This window comes from Cyanistes caeruleus, chromosome 3, assembly GCF_971803275.1.
Source record: "Cyanistes caeruleus chromosome 3, bCyaCae1.hap1.1, whole genome shotgun sequence".
NCBI classification, from domain to species: domain Eukaryota; kingdom Metazoa; phylum Chordata; class Aves; order Passeriformes; family Paridae; genus Cyanistes; species Cyanistes caeruleus.
In genome coordinates, this window is record NC_141703.1 from 5,909,355 (window position 1) to 5,929,430 (window position 20,076).

The window sequence follows — 20,076 nt, forward strand, 5'->3', positions numbered from 1 at the left end:
GTGCTTCTGAAGTGGGTAGGTTACTAATGATGCAAATGGATGTTAATTGTGCAAAAACTAGAGACTCTGTGCCTTGAAAGGCTGTACCTGATTGGTAGAAGAGGGGATAGAAAACAAGCTTTCACAATAAAATTGCTGTAGAGTTTTATAAATAGCAGCACAGTGTAAGCAGATAGCAAGTGAAAATTATTTGGTTCCCCACAGCTGGCAGGTACTTTATTTTCAGACAGCAGGTCCACATCAGCTTGGGATGCCTGATTTGTCAAAAGTATTTGTTACCATCTACTGCTTGATCTGGTCATTTGCCACACTTGTAGAAGCTGAGCATGAAAACCATCAGCAAGCTGTGACTGTGGCAGAAAATCAGGGTCAAGCTTTTATTTTTGGGATGAGACCTCAAGGCTGTGGTTTTATATATAATACCCTGGCTGGCCTTGCAGGGCTTCCAGTACCCAACAGGTAAAACAGGCCAGTGCTGGATAGTGTGGGGTTTGCAATAAACTCAGTTTGCTGGGTTAACTTTGTGCTGACAGGATTTGTGGTGGATCAGGACTGTCTAAGCTCCTGTGGCACTCTGCTTGTTCACACATTGCCAGTCTTTCTGCACCTGGTATAAACTGCACATACTCAGAGCTAAGTGTTCTGGCTAATTCATTGGAATCAAGATTCTACACCAGTGCCCATTCCAGATCAAGTTTGTACTGCTACATAGCCTAGGGCTTTTTTATCATTTTACAATTTTCCCCCACACTAACTGGTATATTTGATCACAGAACTGTGGCTTGACAGAGTGAGAAGTTATTAAACCTGCTCCAGCATGGGTTTTGGATGTGGGAATACCTGATTTCCATTTCCATGCCTCAGTGTTTGCCAGACTGATGCTATGTGTGACCAGCCCTGCTCTTTGCAGGGTGAGGCTCCTGTTCCAGTTCAGGACAGCACCCCTAAAGATAAAGAAACCTCCTGTTTGCCCAGAAGGGCCCTGCTGCTCACTGTGAGTGCACAGGGCTCTTCCTCACAGCATTAACTCCCAATTACATGGTATTTGTTTGAAGAGAGGTGTGAGATGAGTCTCTTCAGCAAACAGTAATCTTTCTGGTGGGCTGTAAATTGTAAATAATGATTTCTTCCTATTTTGGTCAGAGATTCGAACCATCACCAGTTTATTGTGTGAAGACCTGCATGAGGCAGGCTTGGAGAGCACAGCATTTATTGGGTTGGGTCCCTCTTGATGAATGAGCCTGGACTGTTTCAGAGCTTTCGCTTTGTCCTATCTCAGAGCTTGTAACTCCACTCTCCATCTGATTCTTTCCTTTGTTGGTTTTCCCTTTTTTCCCCTCTTCCAGGACAGTTATTCTGAGTGACGGCCCTTGCACACGCTTCTGAGTGGTTATCATGGGCTTCATTGCCTTCCTGAAGACCCAGTTCATAGTTCACCTCCTCATTGGGTTCGTCTTTGTTGTCAGTGGACTGATCATTAACTTCATTCAACTATGCACGCTGGTCCTCTGGCCCATCAACAAGCAGCTTTATCGCCGAGTAAACTGTCGCCTTGCCTATTCCCTTTGGAGCCGTGAGTATGCTGAGATGGGAGGGGTAGGGCTGGGGCTGGGGAGGGGTTTTTCTTCTTGTTGCTTTTGTTAACCAAAAAAATATGTGTATGTGCATGTATCTGTTTGCACACAGAGATGAGAGAAATGGTAAGTCAGATGCAGATTCTTTCAGAGCAGGTTGAAACAGCCTTTATTTTTTTCTGGAGTGCTGGGAAGTTATACAGAAGTCAAGGGTCTGGTGTGTGTTGTCATTCTGTCATTCAAAAAAGTGGGCTGCACCTTCAGCCTTCTCTGGACTGATAGGAGGTATTTCTATCTCAATGCCATCTTCAGCCAGTATCAGCACCTGTGCTAAGGGACAATCATGAGACTGGCTCAGGTACTGAGCATATGAGCAGTACTGGTCATGTAGGAGCCCAAGTTTGTTGTGTGGGCTGCAGAGGGAGAGGTCTATCTTCAAGTATCTTGTGTAGATGTCTCTGCAGCTGAGCTGTGTGACAAACTTCAGAATCCCCTTGCACCCTTCAGTGCCTGTCTCTGAAGCCAGGGTCTCTTCTTTGAGCAATTTGTCAGTGTTTCCTTCTTCTGTCCGTGGGTCAGCTCTGCACTGAGTGCAGCTTCTTTGTTCTCCTCTTTCAGACCTTTGCAAAACTTCCTCCCTGTTGGTTGCCTTCTTCTTTTCCTCACAGAGCATAACAGAGGGCTGGATTTCTGAAAATATTTAGTGTGTTTAGAAGGCTCCTTAGCCCAAATGTCACCTCCTGTTTCAGCAGTGAATCATCTAATCGATTTCCATTCTCTATCCCCTCCCAGCATGCATGGCCACTTACCTTAGTGCTCAGCTCAGCATCCAACTCCCACTGTGGGTAAATGAGTCACCAGAATGAACACTGAAATTTCAGTTCAGCAGTCCACTGACAGGCGCCCACATTTTGTAAATCATCGATGTGAAGTATCACCAACAAAAGCTTTCTGAGGTGTCTGGTTCAGTCTCTTTTTAAGCTTGTTGTCCCTGCCTTTGCTGTCCTTTTTGTCCTGCACACTGAGAAGCACAGGAGAGAGGAAATTAAATAGACTAGCAGGCAAATTGTCTGGAAAAATAGAAGATAATAGAAGAGCTTAGTACAAACTTCAAAATTATTTTGGTTGGATAAGAATGGGGACACATAGGAGTTTTTATTTTTAATTTGCTTGTAAGAATTTCTTTGTACTTTTAGTAATCTAGAATATCATCTCATGTTGAAAATTACTGCTGCATTAATAGTTAGAATTTTCTGAGGATATGAGCTGCTTACTCCTGTAAAGCTTTAAACTCAGGCCCTAGTTAGCATTGTGCATGAAAAAAAATCACACTTTAAAAATGCTGCTGTCTTACATCCTCTGAACACTGGAAATAACCCACACCATTGTTCAACGAGGTTTGGAGAATCTGAGTAGATAATCGGGTTGTATGTAGGATAACCCCTAGTGTATAACTTGTTATAAATTAACACATTAGGAAATTAAACTCTGAAAATTAATGTAAATGCTATGTGGGATTGCAGAGAGCTGATGGCCTGTAATGGAAGAGCTGAGAGAATATGCTCTTCAATTGTGATTTATAGCATTTTATGTAAGCTGTGTAAATGCACTAGCTCTAGTGTTGCCATTCATAATGAAATATATTTCAGTATGGAGAAGCCTTTTGGCAAGGAACCTGTAAGTTGGTGTTCTGCTCTGGATGCTATGTTTTGGTCACTTTCTCCAAGCTGTTTGTGGTTTTAGGTTGGGGGTCTGTAAGAGAAGCTGGCAGAGGATCAGTGTGCAGGAAGGGATACACAGCTAATCCTGCATGTGGCTCTGTACTGAAAACCAGGCTCTGTTCTTACTGTATCTTGTCTCAGATACCTAAAGCTCAGCTTCCAAAAGGGACAGAGAGAGACTCTATCCAATGTTCCTGACAGACATCTGGGGAAGGAAGTCTCTCAGGCTCTGGCCTCGACATAAACCCATAAATTCGTGACAGGTAGTCTGTACTTGCAGCTCTCCCACGTCAGCTCCTTTCAGATGAATCACAGCCTTAGAGAGTGTGGCGTGTTTGGGTTAGTCCAGTTGCAAAAATAACCTCTCAAATATTGTTACTTGCAGCTGAGGGATGTGCTGTGCTGTGTCCCTTGTTTGCTTTGTTTCAGGAGGGCTTGTGAGGCTGTAAATGCAGCTGCTTTGGTGTGTGGGAAGCCCAGCTTGTTGCTTATTCCCTGTAGGAACTCTCCTGGGCAGTGCAAGTGTTCCCATTCCTTTATTCAGAAGGATGTTCTTGCTGTAGCATTGGCAGGATCAGTGCCACGCAAAGGAGCTGTAACCCACACAGCGAAAAAAGGAAATGAGCCCACTCCTGGTTATAATTACATCATTTGTCAGCACACTTGTAAAGGACAATCTGTTTCCTCGTGTTAATCCTTTGGCTTGTCAGCCCTCCTCTCTCAGTATGAACTCTGGCAAATCCTCCACTGTTTTAGGGAGAAAGGTGAAAGAAATGTTCTGCAGAAAGTCATCCACACTGGCCTCTGCAGGTTTTTTGTCCTGATTTTGAAGAGGAAGCACAACCACATTATTATAATTTTTATAAGAAAATGTAGCAGGTCCTGGAGATGTTCTTCCTTGGTACAGTGAACAATGGACAGGGAAAATTGCACAGAGTACCACGATGTGTTTGGTACCACTGCTCCATTCTCCTGGCCACCTGCTTGGAAGGTGCTCTGAGGACACTCTTGCTGTCCTCTTTCCCCTTTTACTGAGCCAGGTAACCAGCAAAAGGAAATTATCACAAAACATGCAAAGCTGGGAAGCACTGATAGAAACCTGTACCTGGTGTAAAGGAACAACTCTGTCTTTCCTCTGCTGTATTTCCAGTTGACTGGGGTTAAGCTCTCTTGGCCAGCAAGGTGCATAAATTTGTCCTGCTTCCAAATGAGCAAGTGCTGGAAGTGATACCGGGGAATAACCCTGGTGGGTAAGTGGTCATGAGTGAAGAAAGCAGTGCTAGGTGAGCTCTGTACCCTCAGCAGACCAGGACTGGTTTTCCCCATTATTCACCTAAATACTGTGTTTGCCTTCTTTCTAGTGTGGTGCAAGACTGGATCCCAAATTGTTGTTTAGCAGTACGGATAGCTGACCTTGCCTGATCCCACTGATCAGAAACCTTTGTGCAGGAAGGTGCTGCCTTATTTGGAAAAAACAGAATCTCCCAGGGGGAACCTGGAAAACCTCCTGCCAGAGCCTGATAGAGGGAACAGAGGGGCAACCCTGCAGGTGTAGTCATGAGGGAAGGGTTGGACTCTTTTTAACTGCCGTATTTGTGCAGCCACATTTTTATTTCATCCATATCTCGTTGAAATGAGAAAATACCAATGACTACGGCTTGCAGGGAAGCAAATCTTCCTACTGGGAGGATGAACTATCCTCATACTTTTTATAGTTGTCCCATGATGCAAGCAATGCCTTCCATCTGCCTCAATGTTCTGAAATGAGGGAAATAAGCTAACCATAGCAACTACAGTCAGTGCATGCTGAATTTAAGTGGAAGGGGGTTTTATGATGAAAAAAGGGGAGGTGGAAAATAAGAAAGGGTAACAAATGTTCAGGGCTGAATAAATACTCCAACTTTAAAGTTGGAGTAAATGGAGGAAAAAGGGATCATTCTTTTGCAGTGAAAGAAAGACACAATTTACCATTCCTGTATTTGCCCAGGTATTTTGATAAATTAGCTCTGTTCTCTGCTGTTTTTAACTCTGTGTTGATGATCATAATGCAGAACAATTAGAGCATTGTGTTGTAATATTAAAATCTATCACAGAAGATCTATGTCACTGCATCCCTTTAAAAGACCTTTATTGGTCTGTTTACCTCCATAAGGCTTGTTTCATGTGGAGTGAAAACATTAGGCTGCATCTATGCATAATTTGTATTCCACCTGGGAGGAACTGTGCTCATTTAGTGGAACAATCAACAGCTCCACTGTCTTTTTTTCAGGCATAAAAGTCTTTGGGCTTTTTTTCCAGTGGTCATGAAATTTTGCATTTGTAATGCAATGCCCAAACTTGTTGCTGTTAAAAACTTTCTGAATTATCCATAATGCATATGTCTGGTGCCTTAAATACTGCTTAGGGATGGTTATGTGGTTTGGTCTGTACCCTTCCAAGCTTTTGTTTCATTTCTGCTTGGGAAGGTGACGGTGATGGGAGTCAGGAGAGGCTGAGCAGTGAATGGGGCTGAGGATGAAACTCTAAATGCTTTCTATGAGGGGTCCCCCTAACTCCTCTCTCCAACTTCATCATGTTTGCTAGAGTTGGTAATGCTGCTGGAATGGTGGTCAGGCACAGAATGCACCCTGTTCTCAGACGAGGCCACGGTGAAAACCTTTGGGAAGGAACACGTCATCATCATCCTGAACCACAACTTTGAGATTGACTTCCTGTGCGGCTGGACGATGACAGAGCGCTTTGGAGTGCTGGGGGTACGTGGGCCGTGAGCTTTCCCTTCCTCTGCAGCTTGATAGATCTGTTCAAAACCCATCTATCAACAGTTCCTTTGCATTTAAGATCCCAGATACATCTTAGCTTTAACGTGTTTAACCTCATTGCACAAATCAGCAAATGACATTTTTGGATTGTCACTTCTGTTTTTTCTCCAAGAGTTCCAAAGTTCTTGCTAAGAGAGAGCTGCTATATGTGCCCCTAATTGGCTGGACGTGGTACTTCCTCGAGATCGTTTTCTGCAAAAGGAAATGGGAAGAGGACAGAGATACAGTTATTGAGGGATTGAAACGTTTGTCTGATTATCCTGAATATATGTGGGTAAGTGTTGAGTCCCTCCTCTGGTATTGGCTGCTAGAAGAGAAATGGTAACAGACTGCTGCCTGTGGCTTTAAGTGTCAGGAGAAGGTGTGCTCACTTCCAAGAGTTGTCAGGGAAAAGCCATGCTCTGTTTCAGGGGCTCTTTTGGGATATGCTGCAGACAGCTGCTGTTTGCCTCTTGGTAAGGGAAGTCATTTGGGAAACAGTTCAGAAGCTTGAGAATTATTTATAAATCAGGCCTGTGTGACACTAATGATTCTGTCCAGACTTGTTTTTACCCATTTAAAAAGAAAGCTTACGTTTGATTACTACATCTGTATAACATTTTAGGAGGTAGGCTGAAAAGACACATCAACAAAAAATCTTTTTTGGACAAGTGAGTGAATTTGACAGCACAGACCATGGATTTTGATAGAAAGTTCCTGTTAGTGTGTCCATTGATCCAAGAAATTACAGGTTTCCCAGGAAGTCTCTGAGAACAAATGGGCAAGCTTATATCTGCTTCTGCAGTTACATTTTTTCCTTTCTATTTTAACATTATTTAAAATCAAGGGTAAAACATCTCTGTTTCATTGTGTGCAACACTATTAGACTTCACTGCAGCAGCATAGTGGTGTAATCAACCCCTTAACCTTCCTAGAGCTTTGAATGCAAAGATTTTGATGAATTCTGAGTTTTGCTTTTATAGCAGCACATGTAATGTACAGTTATTTGGCTTATAAAACATTAAGAGGCTTTTTATGCATTTTAAGTGAGTTTTCAGTATTATCTGGTACAGCTTGTTAAAATGAATAGTGAAACATTAAGCCTTAACCAGAACATTGTGAATGCATTGTAATTTTCTACCATTACAAAGATAGAAAAAGTAAGAATCTGGAGAATGTATTTTAAGCTACTTAATTGCTTGACTATATAGATATGAATTGTATTGAATATATCTTCCTGATTAGTGTGGGGAAGAAAAGAAAAAACAGAAAAATCCTACCAATTAGAAAATCTTAAGACTGAACTTGAGCTTCAGATCTATACATTTTAATGATTCTACAACTGAGAACCAAGGACTAGTCTCTAGGGAAAACAACTAGAAAATATAAGTGCAAAATGTAGTTAGCATTGATTATTTAAATCAAGACTTCCTGCTTGGTAATTGAAATCATGATTAAAATTGACTCGAGCAAATCAATTTCCTAATTCCTGTGCATTCTAAATGCCACAATTAGGGCTGTCTTTTTGTCACCTTAAATTTGGGATGAGTGTTGTTAAGTGTAAAGGTAATGGTAAATGAGTTGGGGATTAATGCTTATGCCTAATACTTGGTGAAGAGATGAGACAATTGAAGTGTGTGCACATGTATGTTTATCTTGGAAAAATTTTCAGTATACTGCTGCATTTCTTTTGATATCTCAAGATATCCTTGGGATTTTTTTTTTACTTTTGTCTTGCACAGTTTCTGCTGTACTGTGAAGGAACTCGTTTCACGGAGACCAAGCACCGCATCAGTATGGAGGTAGCTGAATCCAAGGGGTTGCCTAAACTGAAATACCACCTGTTGCCCAGAACCAAAGGTTTCACCACTGCTGTCCAGTGTCTCAGGGGAACAGGTACTGCCAAGCCTTGCAGCACTTGTGTTATTCAGCACACTGTGTAGCACAGCATAGTCTGTTGTGTTCATTACAATTAGTGAGCTGGCAGTAATGAGGATCCAGCGTGTCAGCTGGTAATTTGTAAATTACCACAGAACTGTCAGATCCCAATCTTATAAAATACTAAAAACCTTCTTATGTTGCTTAGTTGATCAAGTCATCTGGTGTTTTACAGAGCTGCAAGTGTCTGGGGGGCTGGTACAGATAGCTGTGATGTGTAAACACAAAATAGTGAGGGACTCTGACATCATTAATGCATGACTTGCACAAGGCTCTGTTGCTTTCTCAAGAAAGGATGCCAGAAGGTGATTGTTGGAACTGCTACTGTAACAGCCCTGTTTTCTTCCTTTTTTTTTCCCTTAACAGTTTCAGCAGTGTATGATGTAACACTAAATTTCAGAGGAAACAAGAACCCATCTTTATTAGGAATTCTTTATGGAAAGAAATATGAAGCAGATATGTGTGTAAGGTGAGCATATACTGATAGAGGTGAGCCATAAGAAGCATACTTTGGCACATTGGAGTGTATTCAGATTTTAGAGCGTAATTTCCTTTCCTGTAGTCCACTCAACTTCTCCTTATCCTTCAGCTTCAGTGGTTGCTTGGAATAAATAGCTCTATTACATGCCAGTTTCTCTCCCTCGCTCACATGGTTTGATCAGCAGATTAAAAATTAAAAAATGCTGAAGTTCTGACATTGTATGAATGAGGTGGGACATTGCTCACATTCCTCACTGTTCCTTTGCCTCAAGGAGTAGCTGCTAACACCTCACCCCATGCAGCACGTACACATTTGCATGCACACCCGCTCCTTCTCTTTCTTGCTTTCTCCTTGCTGCCTCCTGCTTCAAAGGCTTCCTTGTGATCATAAAAGTGGTCAATCCTGTTGAAATTCTTCTTTTCCCTTTTATGTTTGGGCCTGAGACATGACCTGGTTATTCTTTCCACAGTTCTCTGGACAGTTTGCTTCTGCTTCTCTGGGGGCTTCACCCACTCTTTGGAAAACATTGCTGTATTCTGATGATGAGGTTGATGCTTGGTTTTTAAAAGTTTAAAAAAAAAAAAAAAGAGCCTTTCTCCTTCCCTCCCCACACCCTTCCCATCTGGCTTTGGGTCTGTGTGTTGCTGCAATATCTACAACGTTTTAGCCTCTCAGCTGAAAAGATTACTGTGGAGCTGTCCATGGAGAGGTGGAGTTGCTCACCTGCAAGGGGTTTCATTTTCACTGTTTACGCTTGCCAAATATTCTTGATGAGGAAAGTGAGCAGACAATTTGGCAGCCAGCAAAACAGCTGGTCAGGCAGTTCCACCTGTAATTCCACACTGATGGCACATGCACGTGGGATATGTAACTGGATCTGAGGTGCACATGCATGGATGCACATCTGTATAATTATTAATTATACACTGAACTGTGGCAGCCTTCAGTTAAATATCCTTTTTTGCTCATGGAGATGCAATTTTATTTCACTTCTTGGAGGGTTAATGGGAAGAAAGAAATGTAGTTTTCAATAGTGTTAGAAGAGGTTCAGGTTCGAAAAATTCTGTTGAGGATGATGTTGTCAGGTAAAATTATTAGTTGTACCCTACAAATGGCTGTTCTTAGATAGTTTTGATTTAAAATATGTTTGTGGATGGAATGAATATTCTCAAGGTGCTTTTCTACATTTTTTCTCTGTTTTGGGGAAGAAGCTATGAGAGTAAGGAGACTATTTTTACAGATTTTTTTGCTGAAAATGGAGCATGTCCCTATTGTGCCAACAGACTTAATGTAGCTCAGAGAAGGGAAGCACATAAGCTCTTGTTCTTGGTATGTGCAGGTGTAGTTACCTGTGCAGAGGTAAGCAGCTTAGCTCTGCAGTAGATCCAGTCTTTATCCCCACTGACTCCAGAGGAAATAATCAGGAAATCACCAAATGTTATTGCTGTGAGTCCCCTCTAGTGGTGACAGCAGCACCATGGCAACTTCACCAGAAAGCTTCCAGCAAATGACTTCTCACTGAGCTTCTACTGAGCATTATTTACATTAATTGAGCAGTGTCTCTTGTTAGAGCTGATGTAAGTAAATCTGCCAGATCTGGTGTTCAGTTGGCTTATGGGCTGCCAAAATCATTGGAAATGTGTTAGAACATATTCACAGAATCATAGAGGGGTCTGGGTTGGAAAGGTCTCAGATAATAAAAGAATGCAGGAGGATGTTTGGCTCTTCACCACTACAGAGAGGCTCTGACAAGGGACCTGTTCTCAGTGAGGTCAGGTCATGGGTTGGTGCTGGGCATAATTGTCACACACCCCCAAAACTGTGTGCCTCAGTCTGAGGGGCTGCAAAGAGGGACAAGTGCAGTCACTGCAGGTGTTTTCCTTAGAGATGGCTCTAAATCAAATGTTTAGTTTCCTCTCTCATTGCTTCCAAAATAGGGTTTTCACTACCAAAATGTAACAAACAATTATCCTTAGGTTTTCTGCTTGCTTGTGTTTTCCCTGCTCCAAGTGCCTCAGTCTGAGCTCACTGGGAATCAGCCAGTGGTGGAACTGGTGAAGGAGGAATAGTGTTTCAATGGGAAATGTATCTTTTACTAATGTGCTCTGAAACTGACAGGAACTTGTACAGTTTCTTCTGTCTTAAATAGCACCCAATTCCCAACCTAAAATCTCAGATTCTTAAGTCCCAATTCTCTGTGTTTAAGACCTCTACCATCAGTGACAGTGTTGTCTGTGATTTACACCCTTCAGTGAGTGGAATATATTCCCTAGCAGAGGGATAAAATCAAATACCTGGATTTTCCTTTAATTATTTTTTTTTTGTTTTTCTTCTTTCCATTTTTTAATCTCTTTATTGAACTAGGAGATTTCCTCTGGAAGATATCCCTCAAGATGAAAAGGAAGCTGCAAATTGGCTTCATAAGCTTTACCAGGAAAAGGTAAATAGCTCTGCTTTCTTGCCTGTCTTTTCTTGCACAGGGGAGTGTATTAAGGCAGTGAGTAATACACACTCTTGCACTGAATGGAGAGGATGTTATGTATAACTAAGCAGCCATCCCTCAAAATGCTTGAAGGAGCAGGACAGAGGAGCCCCTTGGCAGCAGAGGGCTGGGTAGTGAGGTCTCAAATTACCGGGAAGCACAATGGAATTTAGAGATATGCCTGAGCTGTGGAAGACTAATAGCAATCCACTGTCTTTTTACATTTTTCAGCACTTGGATCTCTGTCATGCATTTCTAAAAGCTCCATTTTCCCTGTGGGTGTTTTTAGGCACTCAAGAAGAGTGATAACTGTCTGTCAGAGAGAGCTGGTCCCAGCTTTCAGCTGCAATTGTTCTTTGCTTTCATTTTTCTTCCACTGTCACTTTCCTTCTGCCTCCTGGTAATACTTCTGCAGTGGTGTGTGACATGGGACAGACAGTCCCTGGGATCTGCTGCCAGGGACTGATAAAGCACATGCCCAGCATGCCTTCAGATGGCTCCCAGCTTTCTCTTGTGTCATTTCTTTTTCTAACCTTAGATGATTGCTTTCTCAGCCATAGATTTAACACTTCTGTGGGGAGTAGCAGAGAGCTGTAATTGTTGTCCAGCCCTAAGTAATGGATTATTGAACTTGAAAAGTGTATTTTGATTTCTATGTTGCTTGTCTTTGTGGGGAGACAGCAGAGCACAGAAGGTTTAAGTATCCTGGGCTTTCCCCAGCTATGATGACCTGTGCTGCAGCATTGCCAGGCTTATGTTCAGCCTCTAGATACAGCAAGTTGTTCTGAGTTTCACTATATTTATTTCAACCTAATTTATTTGACAGTCTGAGCTCTGATTCAGTTAAGGAGAGGGGTTATCTTACAAAGAACAGTAGCTCATCATCTTCTACCCCTACCTTCCCTTAGCAGGTCTATAGAACCAAAGAGTCTTTGGGGTTGAAAAAGGTTTCTAAGAATGTAGGGACCAGCTATCAGCTCAGCACCACCACCATTTCACCACTAAACCATATCCTCAAGTGCCAGATCCATTTTTTGAACACTTCCAGGGATGATGACTTCACCAGTTCCCTGGACAGTCTTATTGCTTTGCAATCCATTCCATGAAAGTTGTTTTTTTTTTCCCTAATGACCAATCTAACCCTCCCCTAATGCAATGTGACACCATTTCCTGTCATCTCTCCTGATGTTGGCTGTACCTCTGTTCAACTTAATTTTGAGATATTGACAAGGAGGTATTGCTTATGGACATGGGTGTTATACATATTGATCATACAGTGTTAGCAATACTTTGTAACTGCAATCCTCTCATTCCATTTATTGCAATGACTTTGGAATCCTCTTCCTGCACAAAAGATGTGTCCTCAAAGGGCTGTTATTGGCAAGGAATGCCTTGCACTTCTCAGCCATTTGTAAAGGAAATTTAAAAAATAAGAAATAAAAACAAGAAGCACCAGAGATTTGACCCATCCTTGGTAAAGGCTTGGAAACCTTAAAGAAGAATCTTGCAGACTGAGGGAAGGTGGTGGGTGGGCACCTTGTTCCTTTGAGTGATGTGTTCCAGCATTGCACCTCTGCAGGCTCAGCTTGGGGTGCAGTGGCTCAGTGTCAGTGCTGGGATTAAGGCTGGTGTGGTGCTGTCTCTGCTCTCAGCTCATGCCTTGACCTCCCCTCCTGGCTCTCCATACAGCATTTTCGTGCTGTGCTGAATCATGCTGACCTTTCTGGAAGGAAAAGCTTAGAGGGCTGGTAGTGTCTGAAGTGGTCTCTGACCTGAAGCTGCCCTGAAATCCTAAGCAATTAACAGGCAAGAGGAAGGTATTTGGTAGTGGAGAGGACAGTAAAGTTTCATGTTTTGAGGGTGCTAAAATTGCCTTCAAAAGGCTTAAAGGTCACTTGGATGGTCAACAGAAATGCACAAGTAAGTGACAGTAGATGGAATTGGATGCTGTGCACTCTTGATGAGTTTGTACCACTGATGCTGTCCCTGGTGTTGTCCTGGAGCTGACTAATCTTGGGCTGCTTGGTGCAAACATTATGAACCTGTTTTCTTTTCTCTTTCCCTCAGGATGCTTTGCAAGAGATGTATAATCAGGAAGGTGTATTTCCTGGCAAGCAGTTTAAACCTCCTAGGAGACCATGGACTCTCCTAAACTTTCTTTTTTGGGCCACAGTTCTCCTCTCTCCTCTCTTCACATTTGGCTTTGGAGTTTTTGCAAGTGGATCACCTCTCCTTATCCTTGCATTCCTGGGACTTGTAGGAGCAGGTAATAAAAGCAGAGAAGATGCTCAGCCCAGCCTTTATCTCCAATAAGTTCTGTCTATTAATTAATGAGAATGGGGCTTGCAGGAAAATGTTTGGAGCTCACTCATTAGTCTTTCTATTGTACAGCATTTTGATTGTTTCAAAAGCTTTAATCTGGGCAAATTTGCCTTCGTATCTTAAACAAAAGCTGTAGTAGTAGCAGGTGAGTCTTGTAGCCCATTGTTATGATGCCTGAAGAAAAAATACTTGTACTGGATAATTTGTTTGTGAATTAAAAAAAACAAACAAAACCACCACCACAAACAAAAAATTCATAAATACCACCAAATTTACCTCCCTACCTCTGCAACATGGAAACCCTAACAATAAAGGAAGGGGAAGTAGAAGGAGAGGATATGCTTCAGTGTTCATGCTACATTTCCTGTTAACCAGGAGAAGCAGTAATTATATTTTTAAATCTAGATTGTCCCTCTCTTTGAGTGTCATTTGACCTGTGATCCCTGTGCAGCCTCGTACAGTGCACTGTTGGTCACTGCTGACTGGGGGATTGGGTTAACTCACGTGTTGTGTGTTTACATGTAATGTCCTAGGTGCTTGGACTGGTTTTAATGTGCCTCTCATTTCTCTGTTGTATTTTAAAGCTTCCTTTGGAGTTCGTAGACTGATAGGAGTAACTGAAATAGAAAAAGGCTCCAGCTATGGCAACCAGGAATTCAAGAAAAAGGAATAACTGATGGCTGCAGTTCAGCACATATAACCAGACTATGGTATCCGATTAACTTCAGTTAAAAAACAACAACAAACACTTAGAAACTATCTTTTTCTTAATAACTGATGACTAATATTAATGAATAAAACTTGAGCCAAGAATGAAGAAGTTGGAGGCATCGGCTGAAGAGAATGCACCAACCTTCTGCCTGATCAAGGATTCCTGTAGTCAAGCTGTGGGAGAAAATCTGGGGTGGGGTGGAAGAAGAAACTAATTTTTCTTGTTTTGTTGGGGGACTTGGGGTGGGGGAGAAAAGAGGGCATTGGCCATGGCCACATGTATCTTCAGATGACTGAAAACACTGGTTTCTGTCAAGAGCACTACACTCACTTTTACAACAGGAGCCATTGAATGTTTCCTCTTGCTAAAGCCAATGTAACATTTATTGATTTCCAACTTCTCTTACTAATGAGCCAGGAAAAAACACCCTCCTTAAATGAATTGACAGGTGTTCATTGGGTTAGAGTGTTTTTGGCTGTGTTGTCATGGCTACAGATGAAATCCTGTTTGTATGTTACACTGACACTTTTTATTTTCAGGCAACATCTTAAGACTTCTGTAAAGCAGGAGAAGGAATAGTGGAGTTTGGAAGCAGCATATTATCCATCAGCACATCCCATAGAACAGATCCAATAGGATAAATTCTCATCCTATCTCCTGCTAACTGCTCAAGGCTGTTTAATTTCAAAATATTACTTCAGTCTTGAATGCTGTTTGCCCTGTTTCACATCAATTATGTTCCATAATTTTGGATCTGTTTGGGTTTTTTTGAATTAGTGGTTGACTGTGGGATTTAGAGTTTAGCAAAGAAGGAAATTTTTTCAATTCTCCTTTTATTTCTGTTTGCATCTCTCATTACCAAAGTCCAGTTCAGCCAACCTCTCTCAGTAAACTGGGAGGCAGCACTAGAAATCAGCACAATAGTTTTCAAAATGTCTTCTTTTGCAAAATAATGTGAAAAAGAGAGGTCTGTAGCAGTCAGATTTTGAGTGCTGGCATCTCTTGAACTTCTAATGAGAGTTTCAGCATGGATTCAGATGGGGCCAGGACCTTACCCTGTGTGTGTCAGGACAGGGTATGCTGCTCTTTTGACTTGACATGCTTTAGATGTTCATGTGAAGTTTTTTTGCAAGGTGAACTGTGCTGTTAAAGCATTAGAAAGAGTATAAGGTCTCTTCAGGGATTTTAAGTATCTTTAGTTTTGCTTGTTGACATTTTGGTCTTTTTCACTGAAAATTAGAGCTCAGAATCATGTCTGTACCTGCCTCTTTTTTTTCCTTTCCTTTTCTTCCTTTTCTCTCCTTTTTTTATGAACGCACATTCAGAGATTCAGAGATTTCTGTAGGTTGCTGCTGTATGCATAGCTGGAGAATTATTTGCAAACGGATGGTAACTGTACCTGTGTGTTCAAGTCTGAAGGTCACAATCTGCATTTTGCTGCTCGCAGAAGTGGGTGAAATGAGTTGCAGATCTGAGCTGAGGGCAGAAGCTAACCCTCAGGGTCGGTATCTTTAACCCAGCTGCCACTAGAATATTTATCTCACTTTTGTAAAGAGCAGATTTTATCAAAGCGCTGGTTGTTATTTTCATCTTTGCTTCAGTAACCAAGATAAGAGAGTAATAATTTACCTTCTTTCCAAATTTGCTCTTGACTGTTGGAATGTAACCTCTTCTCCCACAGGTTTTTCTGTTTTCAAACACTGGAAGAGCAATTTTGTAACTTAGGAAAATATTTTACTTGGGGTCATTAATCACTTGTTCTGTCATGCACTTGATTTTTATTTGTGGTCTTTTCAACAAGAGCATTTGAAGGATGACCTGAGTTCTGTCTGTCTCCTGTTAGACTCCACCTCGCTGAATCCTTGTACCCAGACCCCCAACGTTAGTGTGTCATCTTTGTCCCCTCAATAAAACTTCCCTAAGAGAGGGGCTGCAAATCTGTTGCAAATGTTAGTGGAATTTGAAATATGCTTTGGGAACTGAGGAGAGCAGAGCCTAGCCATAACTCTGTTTTCCTTGCTGGGTGTTTTTATACTTTGTCTTCAAATACAGTCAGACATCCAAATGCTGATAAAGTTAATTCTGACTTTTCCCTGTTTTTAACCAGAGGACTGAGAACAGTATGGGGGGGGTTCTTTTTTTCTTTTTTTTTTCTTTTTTTTTCTTAAGTAATTCAGTAATGGGTGTAATTCTTGCTTCCTAGAAAGATGTTACAAATGCTGTATACTTGCTTCCTGAAGATGATAATGAGTATATATAAGTTGTACTGGCTTAGCAGAAGAGGCTTGCAGAGCAGGCTGACCATTGACTATGTTTTATACTTACATTTTGAGCAGTATATTAATGGGCATGACAAGAATTTCACAAAATAAATCCCTTCTTAAAGCTGAGAAGAGGGGAGCTGCTTAGAGAAGAAAGGAATTAATAGCCTTTCTCTTTACAGGATCCTTTTCTCCTCTTAGTGCATGTAACTCCCTATTCAGGATCATGGGATTAGTGCATGTACATCAAGGGGAGAATAATCAACTTTTCATATTTTCTTATCATAACTTATTGGTCATGCTTTCTTTTTGAAAATATAATAAATACATCATCAGATACTTAAAATTTTGCTCTTCTGAACAGACATATCAGTAACCACTTGAAAAACTGAAACCTACAGCAGTGCACAAAACAGTACAAAACCAACACGAATCTCTTAATTTTGAATTTTATCTCTCAAATAGGGGTTTTTATACACACGCGCGCACACGTACACGGAGTATGTATAAATTAAAATGACTGGAAATAGCTGAAGTTAATGTCACTAATGAAGATTAGGAAGTGGATTGGATTGGAAAAGTGAGCATAGATTTTATATCTTATTTTCTTCTGGTTTAATAGAGCATAACTTGTATATTTGACTACCGAGCCCTTTAAGAGCAATAATAAACAAAAATATATCATGCTTTTCGTCTTTTGCTTTTCAACCATGCTAGGTTTAATAAACTTAAAGCTATGGGAGTGTTTCTTCCCTCCACCTTTCAGAATTTTCATTTATTGCTTATTTGTTTGGAGTAAATAGAGTTTTCCAGTATGGACTTGCAAGCTGACTGCCATGGAGTTCAGCATTGACTCTGAAAGAGGAATGGTTCTCAGACTAACATGGACAGATATAGATGTGTGCTCTTGGCCTTGGCAGCACTTGCCATTGTCACCAACAGCAATGTTGCTGCTCTCCAAGTGGGATTTGCAGTTCCAAAGTGGCATCACATTGACCTACATCTGATAACCTGGTGAGATAGCTCAGGGACTGCTGGCCATGTGGCACCTCTGAGTTAGGAAGGCACAAAGAGCCGATGCTAAAGAAGGATGTGGTATCTGAAGGGCTTGGCTCAGTAGGATTACAGTTCTCTCTTGCTCATTGTGGGCTGAATGTGCTCTTGCAATTGACTTTGCATCACTGAGCAAAATATGTCTCTGGCACAAAGAGCATGGGCAATGTTCCTTTGTTCTGCTTTAACTTATCTCGAAGGGCTCTACACTTAATTGCTGACCAATGAATCTGACTGCTGCCTGTGTCCTAATTGCCTGGTATTCACAGGTAAAGTGAGTGTGTCTGCTCACTTCCACGTGGTACCTCTTGTCTCCATCACCCATGTCTGTATATCTGCTCACCTCTATCTTCTGCAGATGGTTTGGTTACAACCTCTTAGCAGGAACTCGGAGCTTTCCAGTTCAACCAGTCCTACAGCAGTTGTCTCTCGTGGCTGGGGTTTTGTCTTCCTGAATTTTGGCGCTGGTTGACAGCTCTAGGTCTGAAGTGACAGGGTTGTGTTTCTGCTATGTGATAATGCAACTTTGCTGCTTCAAAGCAAAACTTCTAGCAGGGAAGAGAAGACTTTCCCAGGCCTATTCACACAGGCCCTCCCTATCTGACAACAGATCCCTCTGGTGAAAGGGAGTTGGGACAAGATTTTTATTAAGACCTGGAATAATGAGAAAGCAAGGGAGTCACTGTCCATCAGATATTTGCTGAAAGTACTGTTTCTGTCTTGGGACTACCCCAAGACCTGGTTTTGCTTCATGTACCTTTTGAAGAAAACCTCACCAAAGTGTTTTATGCAGATGCTGGAGGCCAACAGAGATCAAAGTGAAGAATCCATACCTTGATCTCCTTTAAAGATGGGATGCAGGAGGATAGCTCACAGCATCTCCTGGATGTGCTTCTGTCCCCTGGTGTGAAAGTTCTGATCCCCAGCAGATGATAGCTGCAAGTTCTGCTGTGTGCCCACACAAAGAAGCTCATCCCTGCAATGGGAATGCTGAATTTGTACTCCCACCCAGTGTATCACAGTTGCTTGAACCTTCTGATCATAACAGGCGGCTCCAGAGCTGCTGGTGCTGACTGAAACTGGGATTTGAAGCAGGTGACAGCCATGCTGGGAGCTGTGAGGGAGAAGGAACACTGCAAGGTACATCGCTGGGAGGAGCAGGAACACTGACTGACCAAATTGTTGCTCTGAGAAAACTGAGTGATCACTAGGAGCTTTGCAAAGCAGAGACAACTATGTGAGAGGCAAGCTCTGACTGTAATGTGGATGTGAGATGTCCCTGTGACAATTTACAAAATAACCCTTGCCATGTTCATGTGATTTGGGTCAGAATTCCTCTTAAGGGCTTGTTTCAGATGGGGGCTCTCATTCTGACCTGTTTGTCTTTGAGGCTGGTTTATCTGTCTCTGCAGCAAGATGCTTGCAGGCTGTGGTTGTGTGTTATTTACCTGCTGTGGTTTGGAGTGACAACATTCTGGAAGTTGGCATTACAGGGTCTGTGCCAAGTGTGTTAGCCATCAGAAAAAGTCATGAAAATATTTCATACTTCAGAATTGGGAAGACATGGGATTGGCATCTAAGACAAACATGTTTTTCTCATCCTTGGCCTCTCTAGGCTTTTAGAAAGCTGCCTGTATTTCTTAAAATGTTATACCTGTAGTTACCAGCCACCATTCAGTTTTTGAAATTGTAAAGAAGAAGGATTATTTGTGCACATTCATTGTTGAGACCACTTGAGTGCAGAGAGTCTATTTCTAAAAACCACTAGCAAAAGCAGCATTTTATCTTTTCAGGAGAAAAATATATTTTAAAATTAGACACTTCAGCAACAATCAGAATATAATAATACTTCTAAAATTTAAATTAGAAATATTCCTTAGTGTGGGGGCTACCACTACCAATTTTCAGTCTTACACAACTTTTTTCATTTTGGCCAGCGTGCATTCTTAAGGAAAACACAATGAGTTACTAATTACTAAAATACAATTTGCGAAGGAAGGAAGAGTAGGTAGCAGAGCCTAATCAGGAATTAAATTTTACTCCCCGAGGCATGAGTGGGTTCTGTGTACCTCCTTTATTCCGTGCATGTGCATCTGTGCAGAGAGCCAGGCTGTGTCCCTTCGCTTCAGCTGTGTCCGGGCTGTCCCTTGTGACATCTGAATGCTGAACTCACCTGAACGCCCGGCGCCTCGCTCACTCCTCACATCACCAGCAAGTACTGTAGCTTTAATCAAAACCTTCTCTCCGAGGAAACTCACCCTCCTTAAGCTGATTGTTGTGTTGCAAACCTGCCATTCGGAGGGAAGTGTAAGTCACCAGATGATCATTATTAGCCAAATCTAACGAGTAATAAAACTGTATACAGGGTATGCATTTACTGTGCATGTGTATATATTTTTGTACGTTTTTACAGTTATTTCGTACACTTGATTTTATGACGTTCAGAAGAAGTGTGTCTGAATCTGGTGAAAAATAAGAAGCTATTAAGAAAACCCAACCCTGTCACCTACTGTAGTTTTTACAGAGAACTGTGCCCAAACAAATACGCAGATTTACAGTGCTATGCAAATTTTACTTTGTAAGTTGTCTCTTAAATTTTGCTTAAGGTAGTCTATGCTGTTTTTACTGGGCTTTCAGAAACAAAGATGAACGCAAAAGCCTTGTCTTGTAAAATAAAATAGCTTTGGCTGTGTGAAAGGACTGTATATTAGAATCTCATTCATGCTTTCAGTTG

General features: G+C 41.7%; 1 protein-coding gene and 1 long non-coding RNA gene across 5 annotated transcripts in view; one reads left to right on the plus strand and one right to left on the minus strand.

The window, feature by feature from the left end:
• The window catches only part of LOC111927278 (uncharacterized), a 48,663-nt gene that overhangs the window by 13,827 nt on the left and 14,760 nt on the right, over nt 1–20,076 (minus strand). Inside the window, exons 3-5 of one of the 4 annotated variants that reach the window (XR_015284044.1) lie at nt 19,516–19,630; nt 2,384–2,595; nt 1,725–2,264 (exon numbers count right to left, since the gene is read on the minus strand). This is a non-coding gene — a long non-coding RNA (uncharacterized LOC111927278). Of the gene's footprint in view, nt 1–1,724; nt 2,265–2,383; nt 2,596–16,591; nt 19,631–20,076 lie in introns of those variants that run through there. The other 3 variants (XR_015284046.1, XR_015284045.1, XR_002863489.2) reach the window with 3 other exon arrangements.
• Nucleotides 1,396–16,973, plus strand: AGPAT3 (1-acylglycerol-3-phosphate O-acyltransferase 3). Its single transcript, XM_023924119.2, has 8 exons — nt 1,396–1,573; nt 5,879–6,048; nt 6,227–6,388; nt 7,836–7,989; nt 8,398–8,500; nt 10,877–10,952; nt 13,062–13,260; nt 13,901–16,973. Exons 1-8 carry the CDS (start codon nt 1,396–1,398, stop codon nt 13,987–13,989), a joined length of 1,131 nt encoding a protein of 376 aa, XP_023779887.1. The 3' UTR covers nt 13,990–16,973.